This window comes from Thalassophryne amazonica, chromosome 7 (assembly GCF_902500255.1).
Source record: "Thalassophryne amazonica chromosome 7, fThaAma1.1, whole genome shotgun sequence".
Classification (NCBI taxonomy): Eukaryota; Metazoa; Chordata; class Actinopteri; order Batrachoidiformes; family Batrachoididae; genus Thalassophryne; species Thalassophryne amazonica.
Genome location: NC_047109.1, coordinates 17,173,995 through 17,192,730, shown reverse-complemented (window position 1 = coordinate 17,192,730; position 18,736 = coordinate 17,173,995). Strand labels below are relative to the sequence as shown.

The window sequence follows — 18,736 nt, the reverse complement described above, 5'->3', positions numbered from 1 at the left end:
CAGTTGGTGCATGCCTAGACGTTGCAAAAGTAATTTAAAAAACAAACTGTGAATATATGTATAAAATGAGTCCGCCCCCTCCAGTTTAACACAGTTATTCAAAAACAATGAATGCTATCATCTTAACAAGCACATTATAACCAGAGCAAACTGAATAACAGTTGATGAACTTTGATAAACCAGAAGATGCAATGTTACCATATACTTCTCTGACACCTGTTGGACATGTTTGGGATTGTTGTAGCAAATAATCTTATCATATGCATGTGCATGTTTCTGAGTATGTAAGTTACATGTAGTTTGAAATGAGCTTGTTTGTAAAATTTGTTCATGTCCAAAGTCTGTCCCCAAAATATGTTTGATGCTTTAAATTTGGTTAATTGCATCCAGAAAGTGATTTCTACAACATTAACCCTGTAAATATCCTGAAATTAAAGCAGGCAAAAAGTCTATTTTGATGTACAAAGAAGACCATCACAAAGATGTTTCTGTGAAATAAATCCCAAAACCTTCTTTTTCTCACTCTGTCCGATTAGGTGTGGTTAAGATGGTGGACCGGCTGGCGAACAGCGAGGCTAACTCCAAGCGGATTTCTGTCGTGGAAAGCTGCTTTGGCGCTGCAGGTCAGCCACTGGCCATTCCAGGTCGCGTGCTGATCGGCGAGGGCGTCCTCACCAAACTGTGTCGCAAGAAACCCAAGGCACGCCAGTTCTTCCTGTTTAACGACATCCTCGTCTACGGCAACATCGTCATCCAGAAGAAGAAGTACAACAAGCAGCACATCATCCCGCTAGAGAGTGTCACCATCGACACGGTGCCCGATGAGGGCGAGCTGCGCAACGGCTGGCTCATCAAGACACCCACCAAGTCCTTCGCTGTGTACGCCGCCACCGCCACGGAGAAGTCAGAGTGGATGAACCACATAGGAAAGTGTGTTGGAGATTTGCTGCAGAAGAGCGGCAAGCTGCCCACTGGTGAGCACGCCGCCGTCTGGGTGCCTGACTCGGAGGCTGCAGTGTGCATGCGTTGCCAGAAGGTGAAATTCACGCCGGTCAGCCGGCGACATCACTGCAGGAAGTGCGGCTTTGTGGTTTGCGGACCTTGCTCGGATAAGAAGTACCTCCTGCCCAGCCAGTCGTCCAAACCTGTCCGCGTGTGCGAGTACTGCTACGTGCAGCTAACCTCTGGGGGAGGGATGGCGCCGCACTCAGACTCCATCAACCGGCTGGGGTCGAAATTCAACAGCAGCAACCTGTCGGACGACGACGACGAAGATGACAGCAGTGACTGAGCCCCGCCCACCGACCGGCACGCTTTCATCTCCTCCCAGATTACAGCTTCACAAAATAAATTACACATCTGAGGATTAATTCACAGCGCCTTGGAATTTCTTTTATCATCAACCAACCAAAATGAACTTTGCTTCTCAGACTCCAGCCTGCATGCGAACGGCGGAACGTGGAGTCGGGGTTCATTGACTGAGTGAAGTCTGACTGTTCCATGCTTCCCTCAGACCTCTTCAGTCCTCGTTCCGTTACTCTTCATCACTACAAAGCACGATGGTGCTCACATCCGTTCTTTTCTCTCCACTTCTGTAGTTTTTATTTTCTCTTTTCCCCACAAAATTGACATTTCAGTTGGAATATGCAAACGTTTAAGGCTGTAAAGGTGGCGGCGCACTTCACTTGACAGCTTGTGTGGGTTGTCGAGTTTGAAGCCAGTTCTGACAATTTGGTGCCTACACAAGTCTCATTGACTGATTAGTTGGTTGTATCAGTGTGACATCATGACTGCATGTGAGACAACAAATTAAAATTGGATCACGACGACAGCAAGAGCACCGAAAAATAATCTTTTTTTTTTTGTATGTTTTGTGCATTTAAAATCATACACCTACGGATGCTTTTCCTCCAACCAGCTGCTCCGATGGAGTGAGTTGCCGCTTAAAACTTTATCTCTGTTTCCCTTCAGGTATTGACACAAAAAGTGCTCTTTTCTAGAACAGGTTTGATGTTTTCTTTAACTTTATGCTAATTTGTTTGGAAGTGAAGCAAGGATCGCTTTTCCAACTAACAAACTGTGGAGTTATAACGCTAAAGTCCGGAACTTTTCTCCTGCTGCTCTCACACACTGCAGCATCGCCACACCATTAAAGAGATTTTCTAACGTGCATCGACTTCAGAGCAAACCGCACGTTTCTGTTAAATTACAGCTGTAATGCATTCCATGTGCTTGGTGAGCGGCGCGTGTGAGATACCAGCAGATCTGGGATCAAATCCCTTTAATCTAATAAACCTGTCAGACACTATCCAAACTCCTGTCTGCTGCTTGGAAACGCATTTCTTTAGTAGTCACCACAGTGGATCCTGCATGGATCCCCATGTTGATTTGGCAGAAATTTTACACCGGATGCTCTTGCTTAAAAAAAACTTCAGATGCACAAGCAGAATGGGGCACAGTTGGCCTTGAAGCGGGAACCTTCAGGTTGGAATCCAAGCGTGCTGCCATGTCTGCTACTTCTGAATGTGATGGAGGCATGTCACATCCTGGTCTTCTCTGATTGGTTCATGCACCTGCACAGAGACATTAGCAGGGGTCTGTTATTGTGGGATGTATCTGACGCCATGACATCAGGGTGATGAGATAAAGTTAATCGCTGCTGTTAAATGTCCCTGCAAGCACACAGGCCTCTGTTTTGCTTTCTTATCAGCTCATCTCTCTGGGAGTTTAGTCCGCTTTCTGAGCTCAGCGCACGCACCAAAACTTCTATTTGCCTTCCTGTTCACGTAGTGCCTTGTAGAAAAGAGAACCTTAGCTGTTAACAAGGAAATGTTTGAACTGAAGCAGCTGAGACCACAGCAGCTTTAGGTGCAGCAAATAGAAGAGCAGGAAGCTTACAAATATAAGCCATCGAATGTTCCGCCGTGGTTAAAACGAGATGATGACACAATAACGGAATAGTCCGCTTCATCGTGGTATTGCCAGGGATTAAAACGGTGACCTTCTGGGAGGTCTTTTTTTTTTTTTTACTACTTTGTAAAGATTTTTTTTTTTTAAATTGTCTGTTAGTTCAAGCGGTACAGCTGCTGCTGAGTAGTCGTCGAGCACCGATCCTAGAGATGAACACTGTTGTATGTTTGGCACCAAGCCCATACAGCTCCCCCAACACTCCCCCCCAAGAGTGCCCTTTTTTCAGTAAACGTCGCCCCTAGCATTTTGTTTTCTTTGTGGACTGCTTGTTCTGTACACCTGCTCTGACCACTTTTAAATTAAAAATCCCTCAACTTTTCAGAGAGGCGCCATAGCGCCTCTGCAGCGCCTCTTCAGGCAAATGAGAGGAGAGCATCATTTTTTCTGATTTGTCACTGAAAATCCATCAGAACAGAGGCAAAAAAAAGTCATCTGTGACAGCAGATTGGGCAGACGCTTGGTTCTTTACTCATGTTTTATTGTTGTACGTGTTAGTTCTTGTTAGCTGTTTATTCCTGTTATACAAACATCACACTAGAGCAACCCACCCACCCCCCAACTGAAAATGCTGAAACCTCATTTCAAACGGCATTTATGGGCGCTCACTCTGCACTTTTCTGCTGGATGAAAAACGCTATATAGACACCGGGTCTGAGAGTTGTATATTGGATTTGACAGGCATATTTTATAGGATGTTTGATGAAATGCCAGCAGTTTGAGGAACATCTTTTTTTTTTTATTCCTGTACAGGCATTATTTGGATAGAAATATGGTGCTATGTCAGTCCTCAGCAGAAAAGATTTGTGTTGACACGTGCACATTGCCTGCTGTCGTGTTTGCATCATGAACGATTGAAGCAGCAGCACTTCCTGTAAGCACCGCCACCTTGTGGTCACATTAAGAACTTGAATGTAGAATTCATGTGTGCATCACTGAAAACGGTGATGTCCACGTCAGGCGACTTTGCGATCTGATGTTTTGACTAAAGCCTGGTTCACATGACAAGATAATGAGGTCGATATCGAACTCGATCTTCCCTTTCCGACAATCCTAAAGATGCGCAGACTATCATGATAATCTTATCAGATATTCTTGCTGTGTGTGGTGTGTTAAGAGCGCTCTGATCTGCTCAGAAGGACGTCAGGAGCGCTCCCATCGCAAATCTGTGATATTAAACATGTTGGATTGTCTTGGCCCGATATCGCAGCGTGTGTTCTGTCCTCCGACCACAAACAAGCACACAGCCTGCTGAATGTGACGTGCAGCCAGTCAAAAAGTGAGTTGACGGGTGCACGGAGTGAAATCTAAATTCAGAATGGCTGTTATGGCTGACCAGAATGTCCAGTGGTCACTCTGTCTCCACTCCTTTAAAAGAATGCATTTTCTTTTCTTTTTTTTTGTATTGTTTTTTTTCCTCTGTTTATTCTGAAGTCGCATTTAATCTCAAGACATTTTGTGAGATTTCCTGTCTGACCTGGGAATGTTCGTGTGTGAAATCTATTCGTGTGTGGTGAGTTGTCTTTACCATGTGGCTGCACACCACACACTGTACGACCAAACCTGTCAGATCTGTGATTATTTATTTATTTATTTTTATTTTTATTTTTTCACGTGTGTGGTCTCTCAGGTTTTGGAAACCTACAGATAATTTTTAAATCCTGCCATGTGAACCAGGCTTTAGTTACATTTGCTAGTTCGCTAGCAATCGTTGTGGTCAGTTAAGAGTTTTGTAAAGGGAATATTTTTGTACTTTCCAGATTTACAGCTGATTAGGGCTGAAACGATTAATCGAGTAACTCGAATAATTCGATTATAAAAAATGTTCGAGACAAATTCTGTGCCTCGAAGCTTCGTTTAACGTTGTAGTACATATGCCAGGCCTGTGTGTGGCGTTGCAATGGCCGCAGGAAAAAAAAAAAAGACTGGAGCATAACAGCTAATCAAATAGCAACAATAGCTACCGCTTTCCAACGTGACACATAGAGTAAAATAAAGCCTTTTAAGAGAAAGATGGTCCACGCTGATCATCTGAAATAGACTTATTGTGCATTTAAAGCGAAGCAGTGTGTTTGTGTATTTTTTAAAAAACACAATGACCCGGTGGCCAGCTGCTGTCTCTCTCTACCCAGTGTGAGGGGCTCTCAGACCAGGCGAGTCACAGCTCTGTCCCCGGCTACATTGACAAACAGCAGAAGTCCACTCTTTCTTCTGTGTTTCCCTCAGACTCACACTGAGTGTTTGACTTTTTAATTTTTGCTTTTTTGGGAAACACACAACACTTCACAAACATGGTAACTTAAATAAAATAATAATTTAAAAAAACTGACTGAGGCTTGCATGTTCAACCTCCAGCTGAAATGCATCTGCTGAATTGCAGAGAAAGAGGGATTAAAAAAAATACCAGGGACCAGTCCATCAACCTTTATAAAAAAAAAAATAAATAAATAAAAAAAAACCTTAAAAATGGTTGCATTTTACAAGTTGGAGAAAACAAAACAGAAAGCCACATCCCATCGCCATTTCAGCAAAATGCCAACACTTTAGCGCAGTGACATTGTGCCATTGTTTAGGGAGAGCCCTGGACTATTGATGTTTAAAAACCCAGAACTAGTTTTTATCCGATTACTCGATTAATCACCAGAATAATCGATAGAATACTCGATTAGTAAAATAATCGATAGCTGCAGCCCTACAGCTGATTGTGGATTACATCCACCTCCTCGGAGAGAATGGGATAAAAATCTGTCATGGGACATTGCTTGCTAATGCAACTTTGGACGCTGTTTACTTCCTGTGGCTCAGATTTCAGCAGTATCACAATGCCTTCTGATTGGCCATCTTTGTGAATTTGTTGGTCACATTTCAAACATAATAGTTTTGCACTGATTATCCAACTGAAGTTGGCTTCCTCACGTCAGCAAAACAGCTGACTCAAGCAATGTATATTTACATGAATTGAAATTTGCAATTAAAATTACGTGCCACAATGTGTGTGACCCACCCCCTTGATAGGACCTGTCAGTCATTATTAAGGTTTGATGATTATGTCCAAACCTCATTTAAATAATGTAAAATCCTTCAGTGTGTTCTGTTCTTTGTAGTACCTGGATAAAGTAATCAGATTTTTTCTTTATTTAATCACATGATCATGTCTTGCAGCAACAGTGTGTGCAATTTTTCAGAAGTAGTTGATGCGCTAAAACATTTGATATGTAAAACTCATGAAAGTATGGTTTTCCTGTCAGTGATGCTGCCTCGTGCTGCTCACAGGGCCGTACGGCATCATGAAACAAACACAACCGAGTATCCACTGCTCACAGGGCCACGCCATGTCGCGAAACAAACACACCCGAGTTTCTGCTGCTCAGGTGGCCGTGCTCTGTGGGAGTGCTCTGGGTCTGCTATAGGAGTGTGTTGTGGGCGCGCTATGGGCGTGCTCTGGGCGCGCGGTGGGCATGCTCTTGGTGTGATCCAGTGCACAGCAGCCTTTGGCGTTGAGCAGGAAGTGTCTGGAGAACTCAGAGGCCACGCCCACATCTCACCTGGCTGCAGCAGATTGACAGGTACTTTGTCTGTCTGGTTGCCATCCAGAATGTGAGATGGTTCTGTGTTGTGGTAACACTGACCCAACCCTCTAAATATTAAATAATTTCTGACAAAATGTGCTCAGCATTACAGACTGAACAAAAAAAATTATCATGTGATCTTATTTTGGACATTAACCTAAATTGTTTTTGAAGAACTCCCGCTTGATTTACATGAACATCGTGCCGATTGATTACTTATTGATTATTGTACTAGTTGTTTTGAGCCTAAAATACAATGAAAGCATTGTTTCTGAATTTGAAAGCATTTCAGTTTCATTGATGTTGAACTTTCATGAAATACACAAAATTCTTGAAGTTTTTGTTTGTTTGTTTTTGGCAAATTGTAGACATTTTAAATTTGCCATTTTATTGATGCTAAAGCTTAAAACGTCTTAAAAATCCAACATTTACACACGAACATAAGATTTTTGCACAGTACTTCACGTCGAAAGGCGATGCGATTAAATGATAAAAATCGTTCTTTCTTAGTTTCAGAAGCACATTGATATACATTAAATAATTAGTCCAGCAAAATAGAAGAATGGTTTTGTCACAGTGTGGCAACCTTAAAGTTGTGATGTTACAAGAAAAACAACAGCAAATTTAATCAGGAACTCTTCTAAATCTTTATTCTGTTTTTCTCCCAAAACATGACTTTGTCTCTTTTTCACAGAATGGCCACCATATAAAAGCATCGCAATTTAAATTACATGAAACTTTCTTTCATATTTTATTATTTGTTTCATATTTACTTTTTTCTTAGCATCTCAACTTTCTTTGTTTTTAAAAAGGTGTTCCTAATTATACGCTTCATAATAAGGGTTTTATTTTTTTCTGTTTACTTTTCCGCAGACTTTTGAAATATTTTTTTGTTTTCTAATTTAAAGTATTTCTTTCTTTCTGTCTGTCCGTCTTTCTTTACTTAATGAGAATTTCATGTTTTTCCATTTTGGAATGCTACAACTTTGTTCTCCTGATTTTGTTTTTCTTGCAATGATAATTTTTGTTCTGAAATTAGAGCTGCAAGTTTTACTCTGGTAAACTTGGACTCATTCTCATAATCTAATAGTTTGTTCTTGAAGTGTTATGAAGTCATTCTTTTAAAATGAAACTTCTCTCAAGATAATAAATTTCATGCTCAGTATCTCAGACCATTTTAGGCGGCATTAAATTAATTTTCTGTCAGTCTTTTTTTTGGGGGGAGGGGGGGCATCAAGTGTCTGGTGATGTACGTCTGCATGTTTTTGGCGTGATCTTTGTTGGTGTTCAGTTTTTATAACAGGACAAAAAGCAGCTGAAGAAGGATTATGTCTCTAATTTTGGAGTAAAGCTGTTACAAATATTTGTTGCTATAGCAACCTTAAAGATTGAAATTATTCTCTTTAAGTATTTTGTCAGATACATGACAGTGCCAGAAGCATCCAAACATTGACCAATCAGAGCAGCTGGAGTCATTTCGGGTTTGGTGCGTTGCTCACTGGCACTGAGGCACAGCAGTCTGGGTTCATGCACGGTTTCCTGATGAATAACTGAATATGACTCTGGAGCCACAGACTCCAGCCTCAGACCGGCTGTGGGTGGACTGTAGTGGTTGAACCAGGAAGTGAGGTTTGTCTGGAACGTTTGCTGATGTCACTTCAGGCACATTTTTTTTTTTCTTTTTGGGTATTTTTGTTGTTGTCAGGAACAGATTCAAAGCACAAAGTCTGAGAGATTTGAATGAAATTGCGTGGCATGCACACCCACGTTGTGTGAAGATGACCTGGACTCGAACCTGGATGCACTTTGGCTCCACATTCAAATGGTTCCAAATTATCATTTCTGTGTAAATGTGAGACTAGACTCCGCCTTCAGCTGTGACATCACTAGTTTCTGTCAGCCAGTGGAAAACAAAGCTGCAGAAGTCTTCAGTCAGATCCTTGAGGCGGTTTAACTTGGACAAGGTTGGCTCCAGACGCCTGTTTTTGCTCTTCTTAACGATTTGAAATGTTCTCCTTTGATTTGTTGTTGTAATAATTTTCTTTCACTTTAACTTTTAAAAACTTCTTCAAAGGGCTTCAGTCTGAATGTAAACCAGCATATTGTTCAGTACTAAATCTGTAAGTATATAAATAACATTTTGTCTAAAAACTGCTGTCTTTGTTCTGGATTCTTTCAAAAACGATCACAAACTGCGTCAGAATCAAAATAAAAACAAAGTTGCTCAGCGACATTTAACACCTAGTAAATGCACCATTATTCAATGCAAACTGAAAAGTATCAGTACTTTGAGTACTACCAGAAAATTTTGACACCATTTAAAAAAGAAAATAAAATCAAACATTTCTGTGTTTGAAATAAAAAGTTGAGCTGATTGTTGGTTTTTGAAGACTGATTATTTCACTGAAAGGATCAAAATTTTATTTTACTGTCAGGGCAGCACAGTGGATTAGTGGTTAGCACTGATGCCTCACAGCAAGAAGGTCATGGGATCGATTCCCACCTGTGTCCTTTCTGTGTGGAGTTTGCATGTTCTCCCCGTTTCCGTGGGTTTCCTCCAGGTGGAAACTGAAAACCCCGCCTCACACCATGTGACTGCTGGGACAGGCCCAGCTCCCCCGTGACCCTTAAATGGAGTTAGCGGTTGGAGATGAATGAGTGTGTGTCAAATGTTACAGGCTGCTTCTGGAAGTGGACAGTGGGCTGTGGGCGTGTCTCAGCAGACAAGCCTTCAAATTCAGACGTCCGTGACATATGTCACAGACGTACAAGAGCTGTTTCAGGTTGACGTTTATGATGAGCAGAATTTCTGAACGCTTGTTTACTGTGACAGCCTGAAGACACCATGTGACCAGAGGGTCATGGGTTCAATCCCTGACCTCAGAAAAATGTGGATGGGGCACTAGTCACTCTGTTTCTCATCACTGAGGTGCTGTGGTGTGCACGTGAGCGCCGTGCACACCTGCACTGTGACATCAGTCTGAATGGATGAACATGCACAGAGATCATTTTGCACAACATGACCCCTTTAGTTAAAAGACGCAGGTGCCTCATTTATTCTCTTTTTATATTGAATTAGCTCTGATGGCTGTTGTGCTGTTTTGTATTAACTGCAGTGAACAGGTTTTTCTGGTCACTGAGTGCAGCCACTGTTCAGATACGTATGTGTTGAAAAATACCAGCGAGTGTTAGATGTGAAATGATTTTATTCTCAACGGTGTAAAGAAACAAGCAGCTGAGGAACTTCAGTCCATCTAGAAAGTGTGATGATGGTGATGACGTAAAGTTTGATCATGAAATATTAATCAACAGTGCCACCATGTGGACGCTGACGGAACAGGTTACCATGGTAACATGCTCCAGAATCAACTGCGGCCGTTTGAGAAATAGAAGCAAAAAAAACATGAGAAGAAAACTGTTCTGGGCGTCAAATAAACCAATCAGACTGTCTCCAGTCGTAGTCTTTCAGAGACAGGTGTGAAAATAAGACACTGAAAATGATTCTGATGCGTGAATCAATCAGTGGTGGTTCTGATCACAGGAGGAGATGAAACAGCACACGGGGGAGGTCCAGATCTGGAGACATGGCGTTCCACAAGCAACCTCATGCTGAACATCAAAACCAAGGAGATGGTCATAGATTTCAGGATGGATGAGGTAAACCGTGCACACCCCACTTCAGATCAGCGGGTCCTGTGTGGAGAGGGTCTCCTTCAGGTTCCTGGGGGTCCGACGACCTAACGTGATCCACCAACACGTCGGCTGTGGTCAAAAAAGCCCAGCAGCGGCTGTACTTTTTAAGACTGCTGAGTTCGTGCCACCCAGAGGCTGACCTGCTGAGGACCTTCTACCAAACCACAGTGGAAAGCATCTTGTCACACTGCATCACGGTGTGGTTTGCAAGCTGCACAGCTGGGGACAGAAGAGCGCTGCAGCCAGGGCTGGACTGGTGAAATTTTTCAGGCCGGGCATTTTTAACCAAGGCCAGGCCACCACCAGGTATCGAAGGGGAAAAAAATTAAGCCTGCTGTGACAGCGTGTTTTTTTTTTTTTTTTTTTTGATCAATGTGCACCAGGAGACACATACATTTTAACACTATAAGAAGCATTATGAAAAGTTCTCCCGAAGTACAGTTATCAGGCTTATCAAAAGTATGATCTATTGACAGTAGGTCACATTACTTTTTAGACATAATAAGCCATTTCATTCAGCCTTGTTACTTAAATTTAGAAATAGAAATTATATAAAAACATTTGTTATATAAATACTGTAGGCTATACTATAAATAATACATCATTACTTGTGTGATACAATACATCATATAAAGCAAGAAATGACTGGATGACTGGACCAATGACTGGATACAAAGGTTGAACTTTTGAAACTGCAATACACAAAAAGGTGTCAGTTGTCTATCTCACTACAAGCTACAAGTAACATCAAGGATTTCTTTTATTACCAATTTGTGTTGCTAATCAACTTAGAGAATGACACTCAATTTAAAGTAAAATGTTAGGTATGTGAAATTATGCCAGGACCTGGAAAGAATAGGATTTGTTTCATCCATTTAATTTAGAGTATAAAATAAAAAGGGATGATTCACATAATAATAGAAGTTCAACATTTAGACAGCAATTTACTTCGGACCAGAAGATCAGAATGTGTCTCTCACACACAGATGTCTGATTTATGAACAAGTTAGGTTGCTGTTCATCAATTAACAGCTGAAGTTAACCTTCACTTACCGTCATGGCCGTAGTGGTCCCCGCCTCGTCCTCCTGTTGAACAACTTCTCCGCCACTTGCTGAGGCTGCCGCAGATGTGGATGCAGCATCTGCCTGAAGGGCTACTCTCTTCTGATCCCTGGCTCTTTCAGCGCCACCTTTCCTCTTCTTGCCACCATCCATATCGCTCGTTATCGGTCTGCCTGGCACTGGCGCACTGTGTAGCCCAACCGAGGCCCGAGATGGAGGGGTAATTGGCCTGCCCCTCACCTCATTGGTCCAGGCCACAATCAATCTTGACTAAAGGGCCGATCTACCAGTTTATGCACCAATAGGAGGGTTTATATACCGGTATCCACCTATAGCGTTATGTTTTAAATTATTATATTATATATTATACTTAGTAAAAAAAAAAAATCCACAGGTCAGCGGGCAAATGCCCGGTGTGCAATATCAGTCCAGCGGTGGCTGCAGCGAGTGATTAAAGAGGCCCAGAATACCACCAGCTGCCCCCTGCCCTCCCTGGAAGACATCACCACCTCCCGTGGCCTCAGCAGAGCACAGAAGATCTGCTCTGATCAGTCACATCCACTCCAGAGGCTCTTCTGGCTCCTACCCTCTGGCAAAAGATTCAGAAGCCACAGGTGCTGAACAACTGGGGGGCCTCAAGCAAAATCGATTTGGAAGCACCCCTCGCATCACCACCCTGCCCCGTCTGCCCAAAGCCTACGTGAACCACAGCATAGACACACCGTTTAAGGTCACACTTTATAGCAATAAAATATTTCTTTGGCAGTGCATTTGAACATGTGCAAAAAAAATCCCCAACCACCATCCCATAAATACCAACATATAAAGACAAAATCCAAAATACTTTAAAAAAAAATGTGGACAGTAACCAAATCAAACATACTTTAAAATTGTTGTGAAAAATAAAATATGAACAAAAGTAACATTTAAATGTGAACATGTATAATTTGTTAACTTTTGGGGGAGGGGATTTGGCATCATAGATATTATGTTTGTATGTCTACATGAGTCCTTGGGTGTTATGCTCATAAGAGTCCAGTAGAGGGCGATGTGAGACTGTTGTGAGTTGCCAAGCGTATATATGTTAAGGTTACCGATGAAGTTATCTGAGCGTGGTTCAGTCGATTACTTTTTAGGAAACTCAGTTCATGAGTGGACATTCTCTCCTTTGAGAGGGATTCCAATAACTGTGTCCAACAACCGTGCACTTTCCTGCACTGACTGTCACAGAATTTAAAGTGGCACTCACACAGTTTGTCGTTGCATAAAATTCATAACCAGCTGTTGTCTGGGGACCCCAGGCCAGGTCGGGGCACGAGGCAGTTGATTGGTTTACTTGCCTTGTTGCAACAGGCCTGGTACCGGACAAATCGCCTCAGAGGCAGTTTTTACCTGTTGGTGATCAAACTCTTTCTGTGTGGAGTAAATGGTAAATGGACTGCATTTATATAGCTCTTTTCCATCTGCATCAGACGCTCAAAGCGCTTTACAATTATGCCTCACATTCACCCTGATGTCAGGGTGCTGCCATACAAGGTGCTCAATACACACCGGGAGCAATAGGGGATTAAAGGCCTTGCCCAAGGGCCCTTAGTGATTTTCCAGTCAGGTGGGGATTTGAGCCCAACACCTTAACCACTAGACCATCACCTCTCAATGCTGGAGTTTGCATGTTCTCCCCGTTTTTGCGTGGGTTTCCTCTTGGTGCTCCGGTTTCCTCCCACATGAAAAGATATGCAGTTTAGGTGAACTGGAAACTTTATAAGTGTCCAGGTCTCCCTTGCAAAAGAGGTCTTTATCTCAACGGGACTAACCTGGTTAAATATAGAAAAATTTTGGTCATATTTCTGTTTTGAAATAAATTAAGTTTGTCTGGTTTTAAACCTTTCTGCACCAGCGGGAGACAGATGAGCTGAAGATGCATTAACTTTGAAGCTACATGGATTTCTTGGTGGCTTCCCTCACTCGTCTCCTTGCACAGTGACTCTGTTTTTAAGAACTGCCTCCTCAGATGGATGAGCATCACCTGACTTATCTCATGATAAACTGGCTATAAAAGTCATGATTTTAATCTGTTTACACGTTTAAAATAAATATTCCATTAATTCATTTGTATTTAAAATAATAAGTAGTATTTTACAAATAGCTCTACTTTGTCCAATGAAAGCTCATAAAAATGTCTTTAATTCCACAAAAGTTAATGTGATATTTCTGTGAAAGCCCTTGAATTAAATCTAAAAGTTTAAAAAAAAAAAAAGAAATTAAGGAGTGTCTAAACAACGAACACGTTTGAAGAGACTCGATGATTTTCTTACCCAAGATGGCAGCCGCTTGAGTGAATACAGCTGTGATCTGTCCTCGTCTCAGGTTGGAGGTGTGGTCTCAAGTTTCAGGCTCCGCCCACTCCTTCAAACTTCTTCAGACTTTAGAAACTTTCCGAGCGGCGCGCGCAGAGCGGTACGCGTCCGGTGGGCTCGCGCCAAGCTGCCAAGCGATTTAATGTTAGAAGAAGAAGAAGAAAAACCAAACCAAAAAACTAACTAACAAACCATTAAGTTATGTTCCGTATTTGTGTTTTAACACAGTTTATTAAAGCGTCGACCCGCTTCCAGTGGAGCGAGCTGCAGCGTTCAGCTTTTGGTGGGATAAATGTCTTATTTATGGACTCACAGTGATGAACTATGGTAAGACTTCTTATTTTTTATATTTAACAATTTGTATTTCCAGATGTTCTCATTCTGGGCCGTAAAACCTGAATTTAAGCAGCTCCGGATAAAATAAAAACAACCAAATATTTTCTTTAATAATGTGACAAATGCTTTCTAGCTTGTTTTGTCATAAAATATTTTTTAAAAATGCATTTTTTATTTCTTTATTTCTAAAAATTAGATTTCTTTTTTTCGGCTGCCATTTAAACAAAAGCAGAAAATTCACTCATTTGAGCAGCTGGAACCAGAGAGCATTGGTCAGGTTATGTATTTGATAAATTGTTTATTATTATTTCACCGTTTAACATCAGTTAATTAATACAACAAGAGGCCAATTCCAGTGAGTTGGTGGCACCAAAGCAGCCCCATTCTGAGGGGGGAGGAGGTTCTGGAGCACCCTCCACAAAAATTTGAAGAAAAAAAATTGTGCTCCGGTGCATTCTGAGTGTCATATTTTAACTTTAATTTGCTTCTGTAGAAGCACTCCTTTAAAAAATAAATAAATAAATAAATTCACTCATCTAAAACTATACCTCATTTTCTGAGGGTGTGTTTGTAATGATCCTAAGAAACAGTGTCATCTTTTTGTGAGTCTGTCCCCTCACCAGATGTATGGGTGTCCGGTTCCTTTCTAATCCCCTGTGTTGCTTTGGAACATACCTGCATGATTATCGTAGATTTTATGGGTGTGTGTGGTTTTGGACCCTGTTTATGGTGTGTAATATGCACTGTGGAGTAATAGCTGCTGCTTTTCACACTTGCACTGCAGTAAATGTAAGATATTACACAAGTACCAGTGTTTCCCCTAGAATTTGTTTTTAAGGCTCTGTGATACCCACAGTTTAAGTCCAGAAATTGGCACCCTCATTCATGTATTGCACAGCAGCCGGCTTATCAAGGTATTGTCCGACAAGTCCGAAAGTTTTATACTTTTTATTTATTAAATTTTTTAGTGACACTTTGCCTTTAGCAACAGTAACTGTCTGGTGTGAAACACGAGTTACTGAGAACATGTTTTAACAGCAACCAATGGATTTCATGATGGTGAGACGGCATTTCATTGGAAAACAAAAATAAACAAAACAAATCACCTGCAGTGCAAAAATATATTTTGAGGTGCAGGATAATGTCCACCTAGTAGTCAAAATCTGTGGAGTAGGTGTCAGATTCTGATGTCTGACACCTTCTGTTGAAAGCTGTGACTGCAAACTTTTGATACAGACAGCCATTGGTGTTAAATTTATTTTGCTGAGCAAAAATTCCAGAACCCATCTCTATATATGTGCCACGTTTGGTGCAAATTGGAATGAAAAACTTAAATTTTGACCTTTGACCCAATGGCCTTGACTTAAGTGATTGACCTTTGGGAAATTTTACCTCACCTAGTTACAGAACCCACCTACATATATGTACCATATTTGGTGGACATCGGAGTGAACAACAACAATAAAACAACCTCAATTAAGACCTTTTGACCTCAATGATCTTGACCTTTGCCAAACCAAACCCTTTATGGGCAGTCCCAGGCTCGACCTTCACCCATACTAAGTTTGCTGGAAATCGGGTCAAGGACCTGAGAGGAGACTGAGCTCACTGATTTGTCTTTTCATTGTCAGAATGCAGCAAATAGTTTTTGGTGAAATATTTTGGGCCCTATCTTGAGGATCCATGGTGTACTGCAGTTTTTCCCAACCCTGGTCCATGTGACCCAGTGTATTGCACATTTCCCATTGGTCCGTGACTAATCAGATCAGCTCAGGTATGTTCAGCTGCCCAACAGCTGATTGAGCTGATGAGTTCAGGGACAAATGGAAAATCTGCAGCACATTGGGCCCTGAGGACCAGGATTGGGAAACACTGGTATTGTGCATGTTCATTTAGGACATGTTGAACTAATAAGCATGTTTTGCTTGTGAGAGGAACCAGAAGAGGTGGATGAAAATCTCACAGAAAAAAAAACTGGGCATTGGAAGACTTAAACATTTAACCTTTTTAACTGTGAGGCTAAAGTGTTAGCCACTGTTCCACCACATTGCTCAAATCTTTACAGAAAAAAAGCACACACAAAAAATATGTGCGTCATCTCTTTCTCAAATAGTCCCCATAGGCTCACATTTCAAATTGGTTCCACATGCAGAGCAGACAGAATCCTGGTTGAAAATCCCACAAGAAAACCATGACGGAAACTGTCTGCCCCCCCCAATAGAAAAACATGTATTCCAATGGCGGCTCCACAGGTTTTGTTCATGGTGGAGATCATGATTATTTAGTGTTGTAGCTCAGGGTATGTAGCATAATTATTCACCAATTTGCTTAAAGGTGATAGAGAGAGGTTGAATGGGGCATTAATCCTTGTTCTGTGATGTGATATGTAGCCCCAAAAAATTGATTGGGTCTGTAATGGCTCAGAACCTTCTTAAAAGGCTCTCTGAAACAGTATGTTACTATGCTGGGTTTAGAATGCCTCGTTTGCCTTTAATGGCGTTGTTTCGGAGCTTATTTGGCAACCTCATTATGAAATGCAAGTAGGTGGCACTGATCGGTTGGCGTTGTTTGGCTGCCCTTGCTCTCACTGAAAAGAAAGCATTATTTATTTATTTTCATTGCTTTTATATTTTCTGTTGTTTCTATTCAGTTTTTTTTTTGCCTCTTTCTCTAAAATTGTATATAATAATCATTAGATTATTAATATATAAACAAAAATAAATTTAAGAAATATTACAATTTGAAAACAAATGCACCGGAACGTGATGACAGCTGCAATGCTAACTTTTAACATTGAAAATGCCATAGACATGCTAAAGCGTTAGCATCGCTCCCGTTTTTAAGTTATAAAATACATCTATCAGCTGTTTCAGAAGAACATAACAGGTCGGTTTAACACAGAAAAGGTAAATAATACTCACAGACGTATGCTCTTTAGGGTTTTAGCAGGAGAAAATTAAGCAAAAGAAAGAAAGAATAATCGAAGCATTTGCTTCAATCTGCGAAGCACTGCTTCAGTTGGTTCAAGGTTCAAAGCAAAGCCGCGCTGCAGAAAAGTTGTTTACGGACCCGCTGCAGGGTCTGTAATCAATACAGAAATTATGATTTTCCTGACAAACACCCCCCAAAACAACGGCCACTCTGAAGGACCGATAACATAATCGTTAAGCACAAAGCTTATTGATGTCGGTGGATCGAGTCATTTCTTAACGATACCCAAAAGGAACCTGTTCTCGATACACATCCCTAGCTGCTAAGGGGTTAGCTCATTCCCTTTAGAAGAACAAACCAGAGCTAACGTGCCATTCTAACGTGCAATTCTTACAACAGGAATATGGCGCAACACAAATTTAAAACAAAAGAAAATGTGATACTTACAGGCTGTACTGATTGCTGGGGTTGATTTTGTCGCAAAGTCGGAACTGACCCTACTAGTATCTACTGAGTATTAAATGCCGACTGAAGCCAGCTCGAAATCGTGCAAGGTTTGTGAAACAGTCCTCCGTGAAATGCGCAGAGCAAATAAATAGTCGGCGGTTGTATGTACTGGGGATGCGGTTAAAAATGAATAAAAGCCAGTGATCGCGTACATTGCTTTCCGTGGGAAGATCGTAGTCCGCTAAAACAACCTGGGAAAGCACACCTGTAGCTCGCCATTGCTTCTCTTCGAGTGTTACGAATGGGTGGGCACAACCTTATGAATAATTAATTTCAAAGGGGCGTGTGTGAAAGGGGGTGGGTGTGGGTGTGTGTGTGGGGGGGCTATTGGTGAAAAAGTGACATAAGTTTTCTCTCAAACGGTTTGGCCTGTTTTCTAGGGGCAATTCAAAAAAGCAGAAATACTTGAAACAGAGGTTCTGAAACTTGCTGGCACTTCGTGTGTATTCCCCACAGCGGGCAGACTCTGAACTAACACCAAAAACATGAAAAAGATGATTTTGATTCTCTATCCCCTTTAAATACTTTGGATGGAACAACAATTCACTGTCTGAATAAGGACTTTTTTTTTTTTTTTACTGTAATTGTGAATGCGTGAACACGCTCTGTTATGTGGCAGAGTTTGTGTGTAATAAAGCTCAGGCGCAAAATCCTCATTTACATACTGCTTTCTGTGTCATGTACACAGTTATTTCTTTGTAAGTCACCTGCAAAACTGCCTCAACCCCAACACGCCAAAGTTTGTGTTGCCGACTTAATTTAGCACTCCTTTTCTGGGATGTTGCTAAACGAGGTCCAGTATGATGACCATTGTCTTGTCGGTCATGTCAGCCAGCTCTCTCCCTTTAGCTTTTAAAGTCCTGACTCTCATTTCCACACTTTTAACCGTCAGTCCCATGTAGGGAGAAGCACACCTTTTGTATGCTAACGGACCTGCTTCTTTTGTCGTAAAGGGTAGGGAATTATCCCGGTGAAATAGTCGCATTCCTATACTACTGATAACCTACTGTTTAACCTATGGTGAAGGATATTGTGATGTATTATAGGTTTGATGTTCCAGGTGTATATTTGGTGACTGTTTGATACTTATATGGCACTTATGTGTTGGTAGTGTCGTTAATTTCTTATCTATCAATCAATCAATCCACACTTTTAACTTTCCTCCTCTCCCGTTGCCTCCAGACACATTCTCCACCTCTTCTTCATCCAACAGTAGCCCGATTTCCGCCAGCACCCTGTTGGCTAACAACACCAGAGGCAGTCGTTGTAAACCCGACCTCGACTCATCTTGTATGGAATTTCAGTTTGTGATCT

At 41.5% G+C, this 18,736-nt stretch overlaps 2 protein-coding genes across 3 annotated transcripts in view; both read left to right on the top strand.

Moving 5' to 3' along the window:
* The window catches only part of plekhf2 (pleckstrin homology domain containing, family F (with FYVE domain) member 2), a 66,235-nt gene extending 62,817 nt beyond the window's left edge, over positions 1-3,418 (top strand). The window contains exon 2 of the mRNA XM_034173911.1: positions 537-3,418. Within this exon, the coding sequence (XP_034029802.1) occupies positions 548-1,291 (744 nt within the window). The 5' untranslated portion in view covers positions 537-547 and the 3' untranslated portion in view covers positions 1,292-3,418. The remainder of the gene's footprint in view (positions 1-536) is intronic.
* A 10,339-nt stretch (positions 3,419-13,757) lies between these two features.
* Positions 13,758-18,736, top strand: part of gask1a (golgi associated kinase 1A) — a 53,509-nt gene continuing 48,530 nt past the window's right edge. The window contains exon 1 of one of the 2 annotated variants that reach the window (XM_034173910.1): positions 13,758-13,975. In XM_034173910.1, coding sequence (XP_034029801.1) covers positions 13,973-13,975 — 3 coding nt within the window. In that variant the 5' untranslated portion in view covers positions 13,758-13,972. The remainder of the gene's footprint in view (positions 13,976-18,736) is intronic. The other variant, XM_034173909.1, reaches the window with a different exon arrangement.